This window comes from Nerophis lumbriciformis, linkage group LG35 (assembly GCF_033978685.3).
Source record: "Nerophis lumbriciformis linkage group LG35, RoL_Nlum_v2.1, whole genome shotgun sequence".
Taxonomy (NCBI): Eukaryota; Metazoa; Chordata; class Actinopteri; order Syngnathiformes; family Syngnathidae; genus Nerophis; species Nerophis lumbriciformis.
The window spans coordinates 24,694,218-24,717,286 of NC_084582.2; the positions used below are offsets into that span (position 1 = coordinate 24,694,218).

A 23,069-nucleotide genomic window follows, 5' to 3' on the forward strand; every position below is an offset into this window, starting at 1 on the left:
TTGAATTTGGTTAGAATGCACGAGATGGCAACCACAAATGTTGTATTGTATTTTTTAAAGCGTTTGTGAATAAATCACTCCTAATACTAACATGCAGTTCCTGGTGTGTAGGGGATCGTGGTGCTGTCGGTGATTGTGAGAAACTGCGCTCTTGCATTCGCTGCAGCTGGCTCAGTGCGTTGTGAGGACCCGATGAAGATATTTTCTGCAGAAGGTCTGGTAGCATGTAGGTATCATTTGATGTCATCTGAGAACTCTGTAGTGCACATTTCAGAAGGACAGCAATCCATGCAAATTCAGTGTATTTAGCTCGTATTTCACAGCTAACGCGAATAAACTTGCATGAGGTTGTATAACAAAAGAGCGGTTTTGTGTGTGCGTGTGTGTGTGTGTGTGTGTGTGTGTGTGTGTGTGTGCGTGCGTGCGTGTGTCAGTACCTGGTTAAGGTTGTGATGAGGTTGCAGCACAATGCCATTGGTTATTTGTTTGCAATGTTTCTCTCTTTTTCCGTTGGAGAGGCCGCAACTACAGAGATTTCAAATAGGCAGAACACAACTTGACAGTAAGTACAGCAATTCATTTGCATGTATTTCAATAATAAGCGCTGTAAGTGCAGTGATTAGATCTTGGGCTTTAGTCAGTGTATACTTTTTCTATTAGGTCTCTACAACGCTGACAATGGTTACATAAAGTGGTTTGAATAATGGATTAAAATATATTATTAATAAACACAAGTTGTACCAAACAAGGGCCCACCAGCATCAACAAGTTATAAAACAAAACAAAAAAAACTGTCCAGATGCTCAGGCAAATCATGTTGTTGATGTGGATGCCCATATCTGTGCGATACTTCTCTTGTTTCCTTATTTGTATTTGACTTCAATACATGTTTGAATACATTTAGTGTTTGGCAGAGCTGGGGTGGAGCAGGAGGGGATAGAAAGAAGAAGAAAAACTGAAGACAGAGGGGGAAATTTTGCTAGCAAGTATACAGACACACACAAATATATATATATATATATATATATATATATATATATATATATATATATATATATATATATATATATATATATATATATATATATAAAAATAAAATTAAAATAAATATATATATATATATATATATATATGTATATATATATATAATTGTGTGTGTGTGTGTAAATATACTGTATTAGGGCTGTCAAGTGATTAATTATTTTTATTTTTTTTCAGATTAATCACACTCTTGAACTGTGAATAATCAAGATTAACCACAGGTTTTTATTTGCTTGCATAAATCAAATTTGCTCAAGGAAATGCTTCAATATTTGGATACAAATTAAATTGGGTAGTCAGATTGTCCGACAGAAACATTTTTTAAATGTTTTACTGAACTGCAAGTCATTGATTTGCTCAAGACTTGGTGACAGCAAGTATAGTAAGAATTAAGTGCACATTTTAAAAGTATCTGCAATAATACAGCAAACAGGGTATTACTACTACTACTATGGCCGTTCCTGTCGGTTTTAAGCGTCTCTCTTCCAAGAATGATATGTTTGCCTCCTGAGAGACTCTGCAGCCATTGTTATTTGCTGCACGCCAGTTGGATCTTTCACTTGCAAGAGCCTCCCAGTTGTCAATGTTGATAGAGAAATATTCAAGGTGTCTCTTGATTACGTCTTTAAAACATAGGCGGGGACGTCCTTGTTTGCGCAGGGTATTGGCTAGTTCGCCATACAATAAGAGTTTGGGGAGGCAAGTATCATCCATCTGAAATGGTGTTGGCTAAGAGTTGTGTACAGGTCACTGGAGCCTGTTTTCTGCAGTATGAGTGAGTTGGTTACATGGTCCTTCCAACAAACGCCCAGTATGGAATGAAGTGGAATACATTGAGGCAATGTTTGTGCCTTCGGTATGTTGTCTATGACTCAGATGCGTATAGTAAGGTACTAAGTACACATGTGTGGTATGCACATACTTTGAGGAGCAAGGAAAGGTTCTTGTTGTACCAGACATGCTTTCTCAATTTGCTAAAAATTGACGATGTCTTAGTCAAATCAACAAATACCAAAAACCAAGGTTTTTGTTGTTCAATGCACTTTTCTTGTAATTGTCGAACACAGAACACCATGTCTACTGAGGAGCGACCGACACAAAACCCACACTGGCTTTCAGGGAGGATACAGTCTACAAGGATTTGTAGTTGTGGTAGAAGAGTTCGCGCAAATATCTTTCTGGCAACACTGAGCAGGGAAATTCCTCTGTAGTTGTTACAGTCTGCACTGTCCCCTTTGTTTTTATAGATAGTGATGATATTAGCATCTCGGAAGACATCTGGGAAATATACATTGTTCCAGCAAGACACAAACAGATGATGTAAAACAGAGATAAGTGCATCCCCACCTGCCTTGAAAACGTCAGAAGGGAGGCTGTTAGCTATGGCAGACTTGTTGTTTTTAAGGGCTTTTATGGCAGATTTTACTTCCTCAATGGTTAAAGTTAAAGTTAAAGTACCAATGATTGTCACACACACACTAGGTGTGGCGAAATTATTCTCTGCATTTGACCCATCACCCTTGATCACCCCCTGGGAGGTGAGGGGAGCAGTGGGCAGCAGCGGTGGCTGCGCCCGGGAATCATTTTGGTGATTTAACCCCCAATTCCAACCCTTGATGCTGAGTGCCAAGCAGGGAGGTAATGGGTCCCATTTTTATAGTCTTTGGTATGACTCGGCCGGGATTTGAACTCCCAACCTACCGATCTCAGGACGGACACTCTAACCACTAGGCCACTGAGTAGGTTGGTGATGTCAGCATCCAGGTCAGTCATAGAGGGGAGCTCAGGAACAGCAGCAGTGTTTTGGCTGTGACAGGCTGGCTATAGAGAATGCTATACTGCTCCGCCCAACGTGTCAGATGAGATTCCAGATCATTCAGGAATTCACTAGCTCGGAAACGGAGGGTAGAGGACTTTTTGGGGACTGAGCCTAAAGCTTCTTTCAGGCCTTCAAAGACACCTCGGATGTTACCACTGGATGCACATGACTCGATACGGTCACATAGTGTGTTCCAGTAGTCTTGCATGGCAGTACGAGTGGCCTTTTGGACATTGCGACATGCCTGCTTCCATGCTGCCTTATTTGAGCAAGTGTTATGCTGCAAGCAGGACAGTCAGGCTGAGCGCTTTGAGGCAACTGATGGTAGTAGCAGGCTGGCATTATCCTTGAACCAGTATGGCTGTGACCTGGATCGCTTTCCAAAGGTGGAGAATGCAGCCTTCGTGGTGATAGAGTCGAAGTGCTGCCAGGCAGAGGTTATGTCCGCAGGTGAGAGGGAATGGTCAGTATAATCTGTATGTAGTGACGAGGTGGCATAGCTAGACACAAGTACTTCTTGGAATGCATGTTGCAGTGCAGGAGCATAAGTAGGAGAAACATCCAGGCAAGTGGTGGGTTTGGGCCTGGCGTGATGAAGCTTTATTGGGGTCAACAATAGTTAGCAGCGTACAAGGGCATGATCAGTGTCACAGTCTGCTGAATGTTACATCTTTTGAGTGCTTACGCTTCACCAGCACATGGTCAAGTTGGTGCCAGCGTTTAGAATGAGGGTGACACCAGGTGACTTTGGAGGAGTTTCAGCCCAGAGAGAAGGAAGAGGGGATACAGAGTTAGTGTGTGCTGCAGAGTTCCAGCAGATGTTGTCCATTGTCATTCTTGTTGCCATGACTATGGTCTCCAAGGTTGTCAGGCCATGCGCTGGAGTTCACACCCACTTGGGCATTGAAGTCCCCAAGATTCAGCAGGCGTTTGGTTTAGTGGGTCTTTTGAATAATGGAGCTCAGTTGATTGTAGAAAGTTTCCTTTGGATCCAGGTCAGAGGTCAGTGTAGGGGCAGTAGGGGCTATGATTGTGGGTGGGCCACAGTTTGTGTGAAGGCGCGGTAAGGAGAGGCGTGGTTGAGATAGGCACAGAGTTTTCCACTGAGGACAAGAGCTTGTTTTGAATTGCAAAGCCAACGGCATGCATTGGTCTGTCGCCGTCTAGGAATCCATTCCAGAATAAGTTGTATTTTTTTTCCTGAACAGAGCCAACGCTGGTCAGCCAGCTTTCACTAAGGGCAGTGACGGAGATGTTGAGGCGAAGTAGTTCTGCATCAATGGGGCCTGATTTGCGAGGTGAGGCACAGTCTATCTCAGATCTAATGCCAAGGGAGCGCACATTCCAGCATGCAATGGATGTATATGTGGCAGTTGCAGGATGTCGAGCAGGTGGCGCCTACCGTACATGCAGGCCTTGCCGAGCAACGACAGCGCCCTAACACCACAGACCCCTCCATAATATCAATCCAATCCTCCCTATCGGCTTTCCCATCTTCAAAACGGATACAATTCATCTGCGTCCCAGGCCATTGTAACCTAGCAGGCAACGACCTTGCCGATGAACAAGCCGAGCTCGGTTCCTCCCTCACCCAATATGACAACCAACTCGATCAATTAACTCGCCATGCAATCATCCGTAAGAGATGCCTCCCTTCCCCCTCCAACCATCCACGTCTCATCTCCCTAACATCCCACAAACCCGACCCTCAAGAGGAGTCCTCGTTATCAAAGAAAGACCTCACCGACCTCATCCGTTTCAGATCCTGTCACCACCCTGCTCCTCGAAGGTGGCTTTATCTGACAGGAAAGTGTGAAGACGATCAATGACGCCTCTGCGGTGAGGAACAAGAATCTCCCGAACACCTCTGGCAAAGGTGCCTAGCGCTGATTACAGCGTGGTATCATTTTCAACTTGGCATTTCCTTTAGTGAACTTCAAAGCCTCCCAATGGCAAGTCTAGCGCTTCTGAGGGTCATCCTCAGGCGATTCGGGTGACAAACAAACAAATGACAGCGCTCTTGAGAACAGAGCACTCCCAAGTTGCCAGTCGTGGAGGCATAATATTTGAACTCATGGAGAAAAGAGATGCTCATAACGGAGAGCGCCTGGGAAAAACTTTGTGAAAGCATGCTTGCCCAAGACAAAGTTCCACCTCTGGACTCACAACTACAGGTTCCAACAAAACACGGGCGTGTGACAGTTGGTGTAGTTTGTAAATTGCCCGCGCAGTGACCAACTAACTAGGTCTATTGTTATGTGACCATTGGTGATGTGCTCTTTTGCTCACTGGGCGGCTGATACAGGTCAATTCAGGTGCTGTGACAGCAAACACGCTCTCAACTCAGCGTACCAGCCCCTGCTGCCAGGCTTGCTAGGTGGATTGGGTTTCATCTGGTCTCTCGCCTTTGACCTGTCTGGCTTCTAGGGGTACAATCACCCTGCCAGCCTAGCTCTCAGGGTCATTGAGACACGCAAGCTGTTCCGCCACGCCAAGGCACCAGTCCATGTACAGTATATTAATAGACAATGCAATAGACACCCATAACAACTTTACATATTGCACCATTTATATCTGCATTAAGGCTTCCTTAGTTTAACCAGTTCTTTAAACACATGTAAGCCATTTTGCAAGCAGTTGAAAGGGATGTGATTTGCAAAGCTATTATTGTATGTGTGTGTGTGTGTGTGTGTGTGTGTGTGAGAAGGTGCCTTGACAATAAAGTGAGTGTGTTGACGCGCCTTTCGATTCCCTCGTTATGGTCTGTCTTTTCTGCTGGACTTCATCTAATTACAAAACCTCGGTTACACAAACAAGTTTATTTACCTTTTCGGATGAAAAGAGCGGATCTCTTTTTTGAAGAAACTACCTCCAGTTTGTACGACGTTAGTTGGCAACATGAACGACATATTGCAGCACTTGGTCTTTATAGAGGCTAAGTGTTCTACGTGCGGTAGCTTTCCATTTCGAAAAGGTATTATCTAATTTATCTGTTGTAAACGCAGATACATTCAGCCAGCATACTCTGTTGTTCTCTGTTTGCTGTCCTAATCGCATTCATGCTAGCTACGCCATCCTTATGTTCATGTTTCACTTTAAGATGATATTTTAGACTTGATGTGCACCGGGCCCGATGATAAGCAAAGTTTGGTGCTGCAATAGTAACTAATCACCTAAGTTTTATCTTAAGTTCCGTCTGAGTTTGTTTTAAAGGGCGCACAGCACGTTGCTCTAACTATGAACACGTGATCACTGCCTGTGCAATGCACGCTGCCTTCTGGCGGTCAAAATATTAATTCATTGTAATCCAATTTATATTTTTTTTATGACTCACATGCGTATTTATATCCGTATATCCGTATATATATATATATATATATACACACACACACCGGTATATATATATATATATATATATATGTGTATACACACACAAATAGATAGCACTGCCCCCAAATTCTGGGTCAAAAGGTTTGGGGGACCTGTTATACACAGATATAATTGCAAAGTTTCACGTTACCTGTTCTTTTCTTCATCATCGCTGCTTCCGAACTCATCACTGGAGGAAGAGTATTCCGTGGCTTTGTTGAATGGGCTGAGAGCAGACTTGACACCCTGCTTTGTTAGAAATATAAAATAAAACGATATATGATTGATAAATAGACAAATGAGGTGAAAGAGATCATAAAAACACATATATGGGCTATATCTGTGGGTACATGCATTTGTAGGTGCTTATCAAATCATGTTTTGTTCACCAAGATAAATTGCTACAGGACTGTTTTTTTCTGATAACAATAATCTGACCTTTGAAAAGACTTTGTGTAAACACGTCATTATGAAAGTATACACTTCCATTAAACTATTTTTACTTGTGATTGTCTGCTGTAGATGTCATCCTGCTGCCGTCTGTGCTGCTGTCGATGGTGCTGCACACGTGGACTCTCTTGCATGAAGTAGTCTACAGAACAGACATTCAAATGAACTGCAGTTCAAAAAGGCAGACACTATAAACACAATCCTTGCAAGATATTTTGATTGCAAAGATTTAATGTTGGATGGGATTGTTCAGCTGACTTTCTTGTAGCTGATTAAATGTGGGCACGAGCCTTGAGTCATTATCTACTTATCAGTGATTTATCAGATATACGGACAACATTTCAAACAACAGCTTTATAAATATTTATCTTTTCTACTATGGGTACATAGAATACACTGAGCAATGAATGTCTGAGACAAATGAAAACCTGAAAAAAAACTATTTGCAGCTTTTCTTCTTTCTGTTCCAGAATATTTAAGATGCTGTCTACTAAGGTTGCAGCCATCCATTATTTTAGTAATCAAGTAATTGCTTTGTTTATTCGATTAATCGGATAAAACACACTTTATAACCTCAATGTGTATTTTAGGGAAAATAGTAGAATCAAGCAATGTTTTTTTCTGCTTTGTGAATGCACATCATCAACACTGAAACTGCACTTTTATCAAGTGTGCAATAACAAAAATAAAAACACAAAATATCTGCTCACAGATCACAGCATTGACACAGCAATGCAGCAGCCGCATGGAAACTTAATCTGCATATTTAAAGTTACAGGCACTCCATGGGGTACGGATTTTATAAATGTTGGTAATAATTTCACTCATTAAACAATTAATCAAAGAAACCTAATCAAAATCTAAACTTTTTCTAATTAATGTAATTGTTTAATCGTTGCAGACTTACTACACATCATTTTCTTGTATATGAGGTACTTAATTGGGTAAACTTGCACAATATGTTGTGATCCTCATTATCCTTTTAGTATGATACAGTGCAGTTTAACAGCAACGCAGACCACATATGCTTAAATCAATACCTATAAGTGTTTGTCAAAATTGAGAATCATTTTCTTTTTATAGTAAGAATTTGTGATTTGGTTCTTGTATAATGTTTTAAAACACAAGGGGATTTTTTAAAATGCTTGTTTTTTTTGTATTGGGCATTGTAATTAATATTCACAACAAATGTATTTTCTCATTGATGTCATGAACATGAAGAGAAGTCTTGAAAAAAAACAGAATGATAAATTTTTGCAATGACAGTACAGTTTGAAAGTACTTGAATGCCTGTGAACACAATCCAATCCAGACAGGAACTGACCTGGATGGTTACTGCTGACAGAGGTCACATCATGAGAAACAGACCTTGAACTTTTATCTGTCGTGAGCACCGGACTACCACTAGATGGAGAAAGAGACACACAGATGGCGGTAGAGCAAAATCACAGGTTAATTGCAATCAGGTAGGTACACACACTTGATAATTTTCTCTTCCAGGATAAGCCAGTTGCTGTGATGATTTCTTTAACATTAGTTTAATTAATCAAACCAGGGAATTCAAATGTGGCTGTTTTCTTATAGTATAAAGCAAGATGCTGTTGTAAACCCTCATATTAAGGAATGCTTACATCATCGGCATATTAAATGGCCGGCAACCATCTTAACAGACATGTTTCATTTCCACAAATTACAATTACCAGTATACTATGAGCAGGTTCGTTCTACTTTTCATGATGACATGAGAACACAAACACAACAGCAACATACTAAGGGTAACCAGGTGACGGAAATCTGATATATATAATTAAAGCAGTCTTTTGTTTGTTTCATTTTTGTCATCGCTACGTTGGAAGTCTAAAAACATATTTCTACCTAGACGCAGCCCTCTTGTGTCCTTTCACCAGCTCTCTGCAGTAGAACTTAGAGGAAGTTCGTTCCGGGACCTGTGAAATGTTTAAAATGTAATGTCACACAAGACACAAACAATCCTTTTAACACTTTTGTCATTCAGCCACGACATGTGGGTCTGTTGGACTTGCTGCAACAAGCAAAACAACATATTGTTCAAGCAATATAAATATCTGATGTCGTTAATATTTATTTTTATCTTTGTTGGATCAAGTTGGTTAAAAAAATGCTACTTGTATTGTTTTTTTTATAATTGACAAAATAATTGAAAAATTACAAATGTGAATTGCACACAAAAACACATACATGTTTAGTTTCATGCATTTTATTTATAAGAGCAGGGGTCTCATAAACAGCAAAAGCTGTGAACTATGAAAATAAAGATAACGTGCATGAGATCATCTACAAGCTGACATTGGTACATACAACAAACACTAACATGAGAAACATATTCTTCACACAGGCAATGTGGTAGATGAATGGAAGCCTGATAAGCTTAATTTTAAATTGCTTTTGTATTCCCATAATCTGAACCAGAAGTAAACCAGTGCTATTAATGAGCGATATCTATTTCATGGCATGTCTCAACTGGAAAAGATTTGAGTGATGCCATAGTTCAACTTAAAGTTACCACTGCCATGTCAAAATCTCGTACCACCCCGAGCAATTCACGATTTAGGAACCGATGATCAGCAGGCCCATTTATGTGGATTGACAGTTATGAGCTGCTTTGCATTTACAAGTCATGATAGGGCGGTGTGGAAAGCGGATCAACATGTCTCCATTTCCAGGTGGACTATGATTTAAAAAGTGGAAACAGACTTAAAGAGTGTGTACAAGGGGTTTAAATAGTACGTACTGTAAAATCTGATTATTTTGAGTGCAAATTCACCTTTTCAGAAGTTTTGCTACAGGTACAAATTCAACACATAGTCGTAGGTTTTTACAAAATTTAAACCATCTTAGATTCATGTCAAACCATCTGGTGACCTTTTGGTCTCTTACATCTCCACGATACCCCTGCCTAGACACAAAAAGGAAAACACACCCGGGAGAACAGGAAGTGAGCTGAACGCATATCATCCATTTGACAACTTTTTCACATTCTGTACTACACGCACACACAGTGGTGTCTCATTATGTGCCTTTTTAAAGCCATTACAGGTTTCTTTTTGTAAAGTAGCCCTCACAGGATAAATTGAGTTATTAACTGCTCTATTGACTCCATATGGCCTCCTGTTAGTTCAGAGTTTTATTGCCCCTCCTGTCATTGATGTAGTTATCAGTTGTTCTATTAACTCTGTATGCTGTGTAAATACACCTAATGGCGTATTGTGTTCAGACCTAGCAGGAGAGCAGGTAATGTACATTAGACACGGAGCAGTGGAGAGAGAAAGTGAGTGTGGCGTGTGCATAACAGAGATGTTTACTTTAGAGCCATTATCGAACAAATGATGAAAAATACAAACACACAAAGTTTGCACAGGATGCTAGGGACACACAAAACATAATATCATGTGAGGGAGTCTACATCCTTTGTATAGTTTAAAAGAAACAACAACTTCCTCCTTGGATGGCAGCATGCCACAAGGTCACATTCAGAAAAAAATACAAACTTTGCCCTATTAAGGGCATTTAATATGGGTTTATCAACTATACAATGTATGGGCTTTCTACCCAGGCTGCAAAAAAGACAAATTGTACCTTAGGTGGAGTTTCAGAGTCCCAGAATACATCATCAGTGGTTGAGGTCGGTGAGAAGGGCGACAAAGGCAATATATCCATATTTGACATGGAGCTGCTGTGGGTGACACCTCGACTAGAACACAGATTGGCATTCTGGGGAAACAAATTTAGTCATTGTTGAAAATATATGTATTGTAAGTTCTGCACGCTGGAACCCTAACTGTACAGTCTGTATGACTTTACTTTAGACTAAGATTATAAAAATCAAAATGTTAAAAAGGAACCTTTGACAAGACTTTGGCTTATTTCATGATACCTGTAGGACCTTATTTCTGTGGACATCAAATATTCAAAAGCCATTTAAATCATTTTTTTGTAACATGATGACGTTATGTCATCCGACATCTAAGCATTTGTAATCGAGAACTCAGATCAGGGAGAATTGAAGGATTCACTTGCGTACGTATTTTTTTGTTCTTCCCTTTTTGCGACACTTACTCCAAATGAAGAAGGATATTACCCCAAAAGCTAGATAAGTGTGCTAACTCACATTCAAAGCTGCAGTAAAGCGTTGTGACTTATGCTACATTAAGCAACATTTAGTAGAGTTTATGTCTTACAGTGGTTACCTTTCTTTTATAAGGGCTACATGAATCTGGAAAATATGTGACTCAATTTTCTTGCTTAGTATTTAGATTGAGATTTTTTGGGATGATTTTTTCACGCACAGTCATGAACACACTCACCGTGTTCAGGGCCATGTGCTTACGTTTTAAAGACATCAAGTCATTTTTTATGATTGTAATGATTATTATTAGACGTCTTATCGTCTTATCCTGCTTTATAGACATGTCCAATAGTCTTTCTGATGTTCTTCATGGAAAGACAGGTCCAGTTCCAGACCGATAGTAAATTCAAGAAAATGACTGGCTCGCTCACTCGACAGACCATTTACAGTATGCACCTAAAAAAGACAAGTCAAACCCAGGAAGCAATGTGTGAGATGTATCTGTAAGGCAAACCACCTTCACAATAAGCCTTCTGTCATAAAAGTTCAAATGCAACTAAGATAAATGTTGTTAAAATGTTGGATACTCGTTTTTGACCATTTAAAAGCATCAAACTATAAGGTTCATGAATTGTGGTGTGAGCTTGTAGCAGTTTTGGATGCCTCTGTTTGCGGGGTTTTGCAGTCTGGCTACGTTGTGACGTCAGAGTGAGGTGGACATACTTATTTGGACATTAAGTAAAGCTCTCAGCAGCTTTAGGCTAACACAAAAAAAGGAAGATGAAGTATAATTTTCATCTAATCTTAGTATGCGCATAATAATACCGACAAGCGACATACAGTGACATAAATGCTGCAAAAGCAGCTTTTTTATGCATAGTCTGAATTGATCAGTGAGTGTGCAGGCGTACCTAATATTGTGATAGGGTGACACTTTAAAAGGTTTATGAGGTTTATTTTAACTGTGTCTCCAAAAAAAAATTAGTGGTGACAACTAAAACAGTGTACATTTTCAAAGGATAAAAAATGATACTTTTGGAGAGGGTGAGCGTGGTTTCATTTGTAATCTGGGAACGCCTTCAGGTGGGTGGGCATGGTATCATTTGTAATCTGGAAACACCTCCAAAATCGAACATCTTGCAGACTCAAAAAAAGGATTATAATAGGGACTGTGGAGCAAAATTTACAGCAAAGCATATCCAATACATATCATCTCGACCACAAGGTCAACTTTTTAAAGTAGATTAAAATCATCATAGGTCCCCTTTAAATGTTACTGTCCAGTTCATGCAGCCTTTATGATGTTCAGTTAGACTTTGTAAATGTTTCCAGTTTGGAACAAATCTGAGGTTGATATATTGATAGTGTTTGCCCTTAACGGTTCTATTCTAGTTTGTTTATGTGATGGAGTTGTGTAATACCTGGTTTAGGTGAGCTCTCTGCATGGCAGGGGTACAAGGACTAGAGTTGCTCCCAGAGCCTAGTCTTGAGTGCATCTGACTGGGAAGGCCAGCAGCAATAAGCATCCTGGCTATATTTGAGTCCCCGTAATCCATCTACAAAATCAAAGACATTTTTTCTGTAGGGGAGGTAAGACTAGAATGTCTCAAAAATGTTCACAATATACAGGGGACTATTAAGCGTAAGACCAAACTATATACTGTATGAATATGAACTTCAATTGGCTTAGACTGTCTGTGTATTACGTGATAAATACAAACACAACAATTGCACTGTTTCATGATACCATGAATGGTTTTGTGCCATGCCTAGTCCCGTTTACTTCAAGGCAAAAGCCAAATCGTTTTATTATGTTTTGGAATTTGTAATACAGCTGCAGAAAAGTAATACTGAACAAGGTGTTGAATCATGGCTCCAATACTCCAAATCTTGATGGTTTTACCGAAACATTAATTATTTTCAAGTAAAGTTTGTCAACATGACATACATTGGAATACCAAGACGAACAGGGCAATTAGCCAGGGAAAAAGAAGTAGGTGGCAACAGCAGAAGCTCAGTGGCTGGTGGACATACAAGGACATTGCCAAGGACAAACAGACTCTATAACATATGAGGAATGGCTGTGATAAAAATGTGTTTGATAGCTGAGGAAGTCAATGCTTTACCGCTGAGCGCTTGCAGTTTGCACGGTGGCAGGGCGAGGAAGCAGCGGCAGAAGCGGCAGTTGTGTTCCCACTGTTAGCCATTACGTTTTGGATAGGCATGTCTGGCTTTTCTCTATGCCTCTCCCTCTCTCGCTCCCTGTGTCTGTGGTCATGCTGCAGGGACAGGAGCTGCGTTTGGTCTTTAGGCAGGGTGCGGTGGGATCTCCTGACGGCTGGGGGCTGCTGATGCTGGCTCAGAGGCTGGGACTTGGCTTGTGACGGACGAGGCTGTTTGGCCTTAAGCTGAAGCAGCGGGTTTGGAGCCGCAGCTCTCTATGCAGCAAACAGGGAAAGCACACATAGAAACATATAGTGCAAGGTAGTGACTAATTAAAGCAGAATTTGTGTCTATGATAATGGTTTGGGAGTGTTTTTACTAATAAGCTGGTGATCATGAACAAGGGATAGATTGAATCAAAAACTAAACAAACTAAACAGTTGCTGCCCACTGCTCCCAAGGGCGTGGTTGAATGCATTACAATGTTTATATTTCTGTTCATAATATAGTTTAAAACATTTTACAAACATTGAATCTATGGTTACAATGTGATTATTATACTACATTGAATCTAAGTGTATTTTAAATATACACCTCTCTGTATTCACATCACGTGTGTTCCTAGCGTCAATGAGTGGAAATCAACCTTTATCACTACACCAGTGAGCTAGTGTAATAAATAGGAAATTGTCAATTATTGTACAGGTCTACAGTGCACAGGACCGATAGATATATCGAAAATTTGAGCACTGTACATATTAGGGATGGGCATCCCTGGTCTCGACCCTACTATGGTCTCTACATCTCAATTAACAAGCAAAGATCCAATAAATTCAAAGTGGACTGGTTATGCAATCCTAACTTTTCTTACCGAGTGGTACCAGTTTTTGTGTATTGGAGATCTACATAAGTCCTTAAAATTTAAAATCAAACCATGGAGGTATGGCATAGCTATTTATAAAACAATCATGTATTCCTGAATTCATACTTCCTCCAAATGAGCCGTTTTGAATTTAACCCTTTTGTGACGTTTTTCCAATTGGTGACTCAGCGGATATCTCCATATATGGTAGAAATTCACCTAAAGAGCTTTTGCGTGAGTCTGCCATTGTAGTCCGACGCTTTAATCAATAAGTTCCTTCTTTTTCTTAATCATTTTGCTGTGGGGCAGACTGGCTCTTACATGCGCATGCATCCTTCGCTGTTGCCATTTCTAATACTAAGTAGCGTATAGTTCAAACTTATATCTGTCAGTAGGAAGCGCTAAAAACTACAACATGGCTGATGGGGTAAAGATGCAGTGGAAGTGAAGGCACGTAAATAAAATCACCCAGAAAACGGTGCATCCTAAAGTGACGGTCCGAAAGTGGCTTGCCAATGGTCTGTAAAACATAATCTATGCAAAATTTTTACCAAATAACCACCATGACATATTATGTAGACCACAAGGAAGTGTTTTAAATGTAGAAAAACAAATCATAACATGACCTTTTTACGATACTTCTACATCCATCGACAAGATGATTAGATACATCTTGCATTCTGATCATGATGCATCCTAATTCAAATATGCTTAGTGGATGCTAATTTGAAGTTGTCATTTCAGATTACAGTAGTTTTAAGGTTAGTTGTGCTTTCAGTGTATTTAACAGCAGTGTGGCACATTTTGCAAATGGTATGTTTTATTAAGATGGCCGTTTCTCTTGTAAAACCTATAGTGTTGCCAAAACCTTGGGCCACAGAAGAGTCCTGTCAAGATAATTAAACTTAAAGGCTCAGGATCATTTAAAACATAATTGCTGTGTCAAAAATCTACCTTTATAAAGATAAAAAGATACCTTTTGATTTACCCTGTCAGAAAGGTATTTATTTAACAAAGTAGTACCTCAATTCTCATTAGTATTTTGTTCCAAAAGGACAGACAAAGACAGAATTCTACAAAAATATAATCAAAGAAATGTAAATTCAATTAAACTGTTCCAGACACCCAAGAAATATGAAAAAAAACAAACAAACACATTTATAGATAATATTTAAAGTTTTACTTGCAGAAAATATTGCAAAATACATATGAATGACGAATTAAATGCACAACTAAACATCTAACACAGGGTCTCCAAACTTTTTGACTTGGGGGGCCGCATTGGGTTAAAAACATTTATATATATATATATATATATATATATATATATATATATATATATATATGTATATATATATATATATATATATATATATATATATATATATATACACATACATACATACATACATACACACACATAGCCCGGCCCGCGGCCAAATTTTTTTAACCCAATGCGGCCCCCAAGTCAAAAAGTTTATATATATATATATATATATATATATATATATATATATATATATATATATATATATATATACACATATACATATATATATATATATATATATATATATATATATATATATATATATATATATAAAAAGACAGTCCGGCCTTTTGGGAATTATACAATTTCCCATGCCAACAAATAAAACAAGCATGCCTAGCAGAAAGCACTCAAAAATAAGGCTCCACTTTTCAAAATGGGCTAGCTCAATGCTAATTTACATTAGATAGGCTATATACATGCTACCGATTAGCATTAGCGACTTTACAATTTCAACACCTCCAAATTTGATAATCAAAACTACAACTAAAATGCACGCTACAATAATACAGTTGGTGTGTAATAAGTACACTATTTGTTTACAGTATAAACACAATGTTCAACAAAAAACAAGACTGGCACATTCAACTTAATGACAAAGACTGAGGATATGCATAATTGCAATGATATCTTAGTATATCCACCAAATAAGAGAAACTTATTTTCCATTTTGTTGGCTGTATTTACAATCCTGACAGTTTAAATGCAACTGCATGCAAAGTCTACTTTATTACCACTTGCAAATTAGACTCAGAAATGTAAGAAAATAAGATATAACTGGACAGTACAGTTATTATTATCACAGCAATGTTCAATAAAACTAAATTAGATGTAATTTTCAAACAAACAATTAACATTTATTACCACATGCACACACAGAAAAACACCTACAATCTGTACAGCTGAGTAAAACCAGTGATTCTCAGGTACCGTAAATTGGTACCATTTTGGTTTAAACGTGAAGGTTTCTCATCTCTGGGCGTAATTGTGTTAGTTAGCAAAGCACTACAGTCAGTCAGTCATGATGTAGTAGTGGAAGACAAAGCTGGAGGAGAATGACTTCAGGGTGGAGCGTTCAGAGCAGGCTAACACAGGTATGTTTTGTAATAACGACACATTACAAACACAGTTGGACTCAGGCAGTGTATCAATAACTCAACAAGACTTAGGTCACATGTGGAATGTTTTGTGCGTGCAAAGGACTAGTTTGGTTGTCGTACAACCGGAAAAACATTCGCCGAAAAATGTCTTCTAAAACTGAGCCCTATGGAAATTGAGGTAACACTGTATAACCATTATACTGTTTATTAGTGTGGCTGTAGTTTGCAAATATGTGAAACTACTGATGTGTCTAAATCTGGTAAACACGTTTTTACGAACAGCTCTTGCGTTTGATGGGTGTAAAATCACATCACTGGGTCAAACAAATGCAGCAGTGATAGCACAGGGAAACATGCTGGTGAAATGATGAGTCAAACTACCAATTGGGAATGGATAGCAACATTTTAGACGGAATACTGAGCAACAGGACAGGAGGAAGGGTAGAGAAAAAGACGAGTGCATGCTGTGAATGCTGGAAGGAGCGCTACAGTGGGAAAACAAGGAGAGAAAGAAAAGCCATGCAGTGAACAACTCAGACAGAAAGAGAAGGCTTTAGAACAAAAGTGAAGGGCCTGCTGTGATAAACGTTGGCTTAAAAGCTTGTCAGGATCTAACACCCCAGCTACAGCACTGTGTATGCCATGGCTGTCTCTCTCAATCCTAACGGGAGTCCCTGACAAACACAGAATTAAAAACTAATCCTTTTCACTTCACTTCATGTCAAAATGATAAACTCAGTCTGTACTATCAGGGGTCGAGAAAATCAATTGCATGGCTGAACTACATTGTTTTTCTTGATACATTTTCTATTACTAACCATCTGCAGCTTCCGTGCGCATTAGCCTTTCTTTCCTTTTCCCTTTGTATATCTCACTGACTTGTTCCCTTTCTCCACCCTTGCTCCAACTCTTTAAATTCTCCCATCTTACTTTAGGGCTGTCATGCATGCATACAACAATTGGCTCTCTTGCTGGGTCCATCTCTCTCTTACACACACAATTTAGAACATATCTTTGTAAAACAATTGTCACATTGCTTCTAAATAACATAGCTAGTGCTTGTCTTTAATGTTGCATTCAGGTCAAAAGGTTGCACTCTTTTGAGCATTGTTTAGCCGTATTGGTTTCCTCATTTGGGATACCAAAATATTATACACATACAAAATGAAGAAACAACTGTAAAAAATCCCAATGACCAAATAGTTGGTGGTTTGATTACCTGCTCTGAATTGAGAGGCCTTATGGACACATCAGCATTCCACTGTCTTTTTGCATGGTCCTGACACACAAATAAAAACACACAGTTAATCAAAAGCAATGTTATAGAATTGTTATTGACATTTAATTTAAGTTTAAAACAATCACCCTCCCGGCAAATACATACAGAATGTCCATGTACCAAAGCAATAACAAAAATATGAAAACAATTACGATATATTGAAGCCTTACGATAAGTTCAGAGAGGTGGTAACTGAAAAATTCAGAGATTGCAAGATGGTGAGGAGTTCTTCACTTAATGTGTGACAAATATGATCAATTATTGACCCATACACAATCATACTTGGAACCTTAAGCAATCGGGTACGAGAAATAATAGCTGGTAGTACAGTACCAATACGGAGTAGAACAAGGCGAGTACGTACCCTGCAGAAGAAAAGGTCACCTAATCATCTGTAAAATTAGGATAATCCTTACAGATGTAGGGATTAAGGGAAGCAGAAGGAAATAGCTCACACTTGACCTTAACCTTACACTCACCACAACTCAAAGGGTATACGTGTGAGGAGGCTAGAACTCGGAAAGAAGAATCAATTCCGTGCATGCATTTTACATACAATTACTGCTTGACCTTATTTGGGTTTCGGGTGAGATGCAGCCTATCCCAGCTGACATTGGGCCAGGTGACAGGACTGATTACCCGTCAAACACCTTAGGATCATTTTGACTGAACAACTTGCCAAACTTGTATGTTTTTTGGGATGTAGTAGGAAGCCAGAGTTCCTGCACAAAACTCACCGGTAGATATGAAAACGTCACGCACAGATGTTCCAATGACACAAAATAACTTGTACGACTAATTCAAGACTCATAAAGACTTAGAAATTCATCACTCCCTTTATTATACTTCTAATCTCAGATATGAGCCTGTGGAGCCTCTCCCAGCTGACTGCGTTTGTTGATAGTTGAGGTATGCCATGGACCGATCATTAGTCAATGACAGATAGTCATTCACACTGACATGCAGGTCAATTCAAATGTGAACAGTTTGCAACTGCTGAATTAAGAGATTAGCATGTTAGCTGACAAATTGTAAGAAATGTAATTATAGATTCACTGAACCTGCCATATAGTCAAAGGCACAGGTAACTAATGAAACATAAGCTCTATTGTGCGTTGATGTTAACCACTAAAGTATTTCAATACTATTGCAACACACAGACTGTATACACTCTCACAGATATTAATAGCAATGAAAATGGAGTGCCTCTAATATGAAGAATTACAATACCTCCCTTGTGCTGTGATAACAAACCAATTGAAATTTGCCGGTATGTGTGGAAGGCTTTCATTAAGCTTCAAATCAATGTCTAAAAATAAATCTTAAGCACGCTACATGTTTTTTTTCAATGGACATACACCACAACTATGGGCATGTGACAGTTGCCTAAGAGTTGATATGATGTGCATAGGTACAGCAAAAATAATTTTAAGTCTATCTGCCAAAAAAGAACCTAGCTAAGTAATATTTGAGTTATTTGACAATATCCTTACATTTAAAAAAAGAGAAACATTTTTTTTTTAAAGATTTTTTACAAAGCTCAAATTTTAAGTTTTAGCCAGCTAAAGATATTTTGCAACCTGTCAGTGAGATGCATCTCTTGGCCACGGATAACATGACCTTGTTTGTTACATGAAGAGGAGATGATTAAATGGAATGAACAATGCCACATGAATAAGAGAAAGTCAGTGGCAGTCTCACCAAGCAAACATTTGTTTACCTTTTTCCTGTCATTGTTCTGATATCTGTCATCTTTTAGGATTCTGTTGTCTTGGAGATCAGATTCCTCGCCAAGAATAATCTCTTGAAGCTCCGCCCACTGAAAGGCAGCATCTGACAGTTGGCGTCTCTGTTGCTAGAAAAATTAAATCAAAGGCAATTTAATACTACATGTTTTTTTAAGTTACATAAATAAAATAATACAAATACTTTTAATAGCACTTACATCCTCTAACATTTGCCGTTGTTCATGTTGTTGTTGTATTCTCCTCTGTCTATCAGCTAGTAGCTGCTGCTTGTATCGTTCCTGCTCTGCTAATTGCTGCACAGCCTAAGTAGATAGATAGATAGTAGTCGATACAAATCAAAATTAGGGCAGCCAGCCTTTCTTTTACTCGTTATTGTAGCTCTCAAGAGTAACACTGTGGCCGACACTGATTAATACTGTGGACAACACTGGTGTACAAATAGATTTAGTTTTCCTCAAAGTCTTGTGATTATCAACAACATCATACATAAAAAATTCAAAACACTTTTAAAATCACTAGTAATGTGTGGACCCTGAAAAACATTAACAATCAGCGTTGGGAAACATCAGCAGGAAACAACCACCTGTATGATTGAGAACCTATGGTAACTCAAGCATCTTGGATGAATGCATTTATTGGACAAATGGGTTTATAAGTGTTAATATTCGGGGGTTGGAGTAACTGTGCCTACGGGCAATAGACCTCCTTATTGACTTTGCATGGGCTCTTTGGGGGATATAACTAAAATGAATCAAAAAAGTATAAAATAATTTGTCAGGTCTAAATCCTACTTACCTGTTGTCTTTGCTGAGCCGCACCAACTTTGTTACCCCTCTGCCGACCCTCCTCTCGATCCTCTGTCTGTAAACGCAGGAACTCTCGTCGTAATGTCCATTCGCCAGGAACATTAACTATAGAGCTAAGTGAGGAAACATTGGAGGGAGAAAGAAAAATATAGCATGTCATTCATGTTGAGGACACCTAATCTTGACAAAGGACGACCAACATGATGGTCATCAACATGCACGCAGTGTAGATACTATGCTGATAAAATCATTATGGGTTTTACCTGGGTTCTCCTTCCTCCTCTGTGACTTCGTCTTCTTCCTCTTCACTACCACTGTACTCATACTCTGGGCCCTCTGAGAATCACAGCAGGAAGAACAAGAATATGATTAATCAATCCATCCATTTTCATTATCAGTTATCCTAGTCAGGGTCACAAATGGAGGGTGGGAATTGATCCCGAGCCAGTCATCTAGCTATGTGATTCACTACACCAACAATGTTTAAGACAATAGAATATACGTACATCTATTGATGAATTTAGGTAAATAAATTAGTGAATGGCAATACATAGTATTTTTTTATATTGTAGAAAAACTAAATATCAGCAATGTCAACAGCAGCAGACAACCCATACCACATGTCGACTCATCGTTACTTGTCCCACAATTCTCAGCTTTCTGTCTGTGTAGGAAGCTTTCTGTCTGAAAACAGCAGTTTGTCTAAAAAAAGTAGGCTCGTGGTGTTGGACAGATTATGTTTGATCACAGTGGGTGCCTTGGAGGGAAAGGTTTAGCAGTACATGCAGTGTGCTTGTGTGGATTCTTTGAGAGTGCGGCTTTTTGTCTTGATTAACAATTCCGCCATGACTACTATTTGCAACAGCAGTGTCTCCTGCCAGAAGCATTTTTGCCATTTTGTAGGGAAAGTGTTGTAATACATTGAAAGTCTTGTTTAGTGGAGAACATACATGACAATTCCCAAGTCATCATCTACCAAATTACTTACCGTAGTATTATAGGCTGAACTAGTTGTCGGACAGATTTTAACATATTTCTCTGTATGAGTAAACAAAAAAAATGGTGGTATAAAAAAATTATTACAACCATTTTTAAATCATCAGAAGCTACAAGCCTTCATTTGAGTTGTAAATACCATGTTAGAGGCTCAGTATGCATGTGCATGCAACACTTCCACTGCTGCTTCAGTAAGCTTATTGTCTATTGGGCAGGAAGATGGTCCAAGGAAGCGTACAACAACAACATTTGGTCAACATATGGTCTGGAAGTATCTTGGGAAAACTTGCACATTTAACTGACACACCATATGTTGCAATTAACATGTGGAGCTGTTACAGAATGCAGGTGTTTGCGCCAACCAAAGGGAATCGGCAGATCAATTCTACATGTGTAGTGGACAGATTATATTTCTCTGCTGTGCTCTTGGTTGGTGATGTTATTTGGGTCCATGCCATTGCTAACTGAGACAGAAAGTGTTTTGCTGAGACACAACACATTTTATGCCAGCTTTTGGTGACACAAAAGACACAGTCCTGGGGGAATGATCCATCCTCTAAAATTTAGGCACCCTTTGTCCTAACATCACTATTGGACGTGCATGCAATCACATTACCCTTTTTGCATCATTTCTTAATTGTAACCTTTTTTTTCTCAACTAAAGTTGTATGGTTTCCCCATACATTAACATGACTAGTATTTCATTGGTACACACATATTTTGTCAGTCATTAGTGTGTTTTTATAAGCTAACAGAAAATTAGAACCAGATGTTTTTTCTGTTCCCTAACTTTCTTCACCGCCTTAGCTTCTCCAACTCTAGTCTGCTCTCTCCCTCTCCTTTCTTTCTCCTCTTTCAATTGATTATTCTGATGGGTGAGACCAGGGCTTTTTCCTTCCTCTTTTTGAGTCCACTGAGCATTTTTCCAATCATTTGAAAAAACAAGACTATGTATTTAAAACAGTGGAATCCTTCAAAGCATTCAAAGTAAGAACATAAACTAATACATATTAGCAAACCAAACATATTTCCCAAGCAATCCCAATGATATTGTGATGATTGGTATGTCAGACTTAGCCTTGTCTTGGTTTAACTCTTATCTTACTGACAGGATGCAGTGCGTCTCCCATAACAATGTGACATCGGACTATGTTAAGGTAACGTGTGTAGTTCCCCAGGGTTCGGTTCTTGGCCCTGCACTCTTTAGCATCCATAGGCGACATCATACGCAAATACCGTGTTAGCTTTCACTGTTATGCTGATGACACCCAACTCTACATGCCCCTGAAGCTGACCAACACGCCGGATTGTAGTCAGCTGGAGGCGTGTCTTAATGAAATTAAACAATGGATGTCCGCTAACTTTTTACAACTCAACGCCAAGAAAACGGAAATGATGATTATCGGTCCTGCTAGACACCGACATCTATTTAATAATACCACCTTAACATTTGACAACCAAACAATTACACAAGGCGACTCGGTAAAGAATCTGGGTATTATCTTCGACCCAACTCTCTCGTATGAGTCACACATTAAGAGTGTTACTAAAACGGCCTTCTTTAATCTCCATAATATCGCTAAAATTAGTTCCATTTTGTCCACTAGCGACGCTGAGATCATTATTCATGCGTTCGTTACGTCTCGTCTCGATTACTGTAACGTATTATTTTCGGGTCTCCCTATGTCTAGCATTAAAAGATTACAGTTGGTACAAAATGCGGCTGCTAGACTTTTGACAAGAACAAGAAAGTTTAATCATATTAGGCCTACACTGGCTCACCTGCACTGGCTTCCTGTGCACTTAAGATGTGACTTTAAGGTTTTACTACTTACGTATAAAATACTACACGGTCTAGCTCCATCCTATCTTGCCGATTGTATTGTACCATATGTCCCGGCAAGAAATCTGCATTCAAAGAACTCCGGCTTATTAGTGATTCTCAGAGCCCAAAAAAAGTCTGCGGGCTATAGAGCGTTTTCTATTCGGGCTCCAGTACTA

General features: G+C 39.1%; 1 protein-coding gene across 5 annotated transcripts in view; it reads right to left on the reverse strand.

Moving 5' to 3' along the window:
* The window catches only part of LOC133575337 (traf2 and NCK-interacting protein kinase), an 82,885-nt gene that overhangs the window by 16,052 nt on the left and 43,764 nt on the right, over window positions 1–23,069 (reverse strand). Inside the window, exons 11-24 of one of the 5 annotated variants that reach the window (XM_061927993.2) lie at window positions 20,336–20,408; window positions 20,062–20,185; window positions 19,464–19,568; window positions 19,239–19,373; window positions 17,459–17,518; window positions 12,911–13,222; window positions 12,206–12,340; window positions 10,295–10,429; window positions 8,555–8,625; window positions 8,004–8,083; window positions 6,733–6,821; window positions 6,381–6,475; window positions 438–525; window positions 92–256 (exon numbers count right to left, since the gene is read on the reverse strand). In XM_061927993.2, the coding sequence (XP_061783977.2) occupies window positions 92–256; window positions 438–525; window positions 6,381–6,475; window positions 6,733–6,821; window positions 8,004–8,083; window positions 8,555–8,625; window positions 10,295–10,429; window positions 12,206–12,340; window positions 12,911–13,222; window positions 17,459–17,518; window positions 19,239–19,373; window positions 19,464–19,568; window positions 20,062–20,185; window positions 20,336–20,408 (1,667 nt within the window). Of the gene's footprint in view, window positions 1–91; window positions 257–437; window positions 526–6,380; window positions 6,479–6,732; window positions 6,822–8,003; window positions 8,084–8,554; window positions 8,626–10,294; window positions 10,430–12,205; window positions 12,341–12,910; window positions 13,223–17,458; window positions 17,519–19,238; window positions 19,374–19,463; window positions 19,569–20,061; window positions 20,186–20,335; window positions 20,409–23,069 lie in introns of those variants that run through there. The other 4 variants (XM_061927991.2, XM_061927994.2, XM_061927995.2 and 1 more) reach the window with 4 other exon arrangements.